This window comes from Nestor notabilis, unplaced genomic scaffold, assembly GCF_000696875.1.
Source record: "Nestor notabilis isolate BGI_N333 unplaced genomic scaffold, ASM69687v1 scaffold94, whole genome shotgun sequence".
Classification (NCBI taxonomy): Eukaryota; Metazoa; Chordata; class Aves; order Psittaciformes; family Psittacidae; genus Nestor; species Nestor notabilis.
Window position 1 is genome coordinate 3051 of NW_009925836.1, and position 1823 is coordinate 4873.

At 41.3% G+C, this 1823-nt stretch overlaps 1 protein-coding gene across 1 annotated transcript; it reads left to right on the forward strand.

The window, feature by feature from the left end:
- Positions 1–495: 495 nt before the first annotated feature.
- Positions 496–1437, forward strand: LOC104404702 (olfactory receptor 2G3-like). The gene has a single exon (XM_010013212.1). It carries the CDS (start codon positions 496–498, stop codon positions 1435–1437), a length of 942 nt encoding a protein of 313 aa, XP_010011514.1.
- The last annotated feature ends 386 nt before the right edge of the window (positions 1438–1823 follow it).

The window sequence follows — 1823 nt, forward strand, 5'->3', positions numbered from 1 at the left end:
GGTTTTATTGCAGGAAAAGGGTACAGCTCTATGGGTATTTGTCCAAAAGAGTAGATGTGTGTCATGATGAGACTGTCTGAACGATTGGTTCACTCTAGGAGTCTATTCCATGTTTCTTCTCATGTTAAGAAAGGATATCAAGAACTGGGATTTTAACACATAGTTTTTTATCTAACATGGAATTTTATTTCTAAAGAGGATAGTAACTTTGTTGAGCATTCAAATGTGTATAAATTAGGCATTCTTCTGTTAAATCTGTGTGCTTAGACTGCAACCAACGTGATCAGCTGTATGTACCATGAGAAAACTTACTCAACATGTTCTCATTTCTCTGGTCACCACGATACATAATATAAAATAGATAGTATTTTGTGTCTTGTACATTGTTTTCTACATTCTCTCTCCTTCAGAGCTCTAGTTACACTTATCTTGCAGCAGATTTAAGTTGACTTTGTTACTATTTCTTATCTTGACAGTTAAACCACCCTAATAATAATGGCCAAGGAAAACCAAAGCATAGTGACAGAATTCATCTTTCAAGGCCTCTCCTCCCAGCCAAGGATACAGACTGTTCTTTTCATAGTGTTCCTGGTTTTTTATCTTCTCACAGTTGTCGGGAACATGATGATCATTGCAGTGTTTAGAGCTGATTGCCAGCTGCAGTCACCTATGTACTTTTTCCTTGCCAACCTGTCTTTCTTAGACATCTGTTACGTCTCCAGCAACATCCCCCAGATGCTGGTGAACCTCTTGACCGAGAAGAGGACCATCTCCTTCTCTAGATGTGCTGCTCAGATGTATTTCTCCCTGGCTTTTGGCATAACAGAGTGTTTCCTGCTTGGGGTCATGGCCTATGATCGATATATGGCAATATGTCACCCCTTGCTCTACACCACTGTTGTAAACAGGAAGACTTGCACTCGCATGGTCATGGCTTCCTGGGCCAGCAGCCTGCTGAGCTCCATGGTAGTCAACAGCCTCACTTTGCATCTACCCTTCTGTGGACCTCACACCTTGAACCATTACTTCTGCGAAGTTACAGCAGTGCTGGCCTTGGCCTGTGCTGACACTGCCCTCCTGGAGTCGGTCATCTTCATCTTCAGCATCCTCATTGTCTTCATCCCCTTTCTTCTGATCATCACCTCCTACGCCTACATCCTTTCCACCATCCTGAAGATGCAATCTGCACATGTGAAATCTAAGGCCTTTTCCACCTGTGGATGCCACCTGACAGTGGTAACCATATTCTATGGGACAGCCATCTGCATGTACATGAATCCCAAGTCAAGGTCTCCACAGGATAGGGACAAAGTGGTTGCAATGTTTTACACCATTGTAACCCCAATGCTGAACCCCCTCATCTACAGCCTCAGGAGCAAGGACATGAAGTGTGCCCTGAGAAGGGCAATGAATAGACCCAAATCCCTCTTTATATAAAGGCTTTTCAGGGATTGGTGGTATTGCTTTGAGTTCTGTGAGTTGAAACCATGCTCAAATGTGATTATTTCTCTACCTGCAATAGTTCTAGATGTATTTTTACAAAGATTAAGATGAAATAATAAATGTGCTAAATTCAACAACGCCTAAACAAAAAGACCTTGCATACAAGTAACTTTCTAAAGAACATTTGGGATTTGGCCTTAAAGCCAGAGACTAAATAAAGACACTATGACTTCAGCCTGCCTCATTGGCAATTCATTTAAAACAGAAGTGGGAAAGGCCAATAGCATCATGAAAAGAAGGAAGAAAAAAAGAAAAAAGACTTAGAGAAGTGTGAGAATAAGTAAGAGCTCTATATAAGCTTAAAATGTATTTTCCTTCTG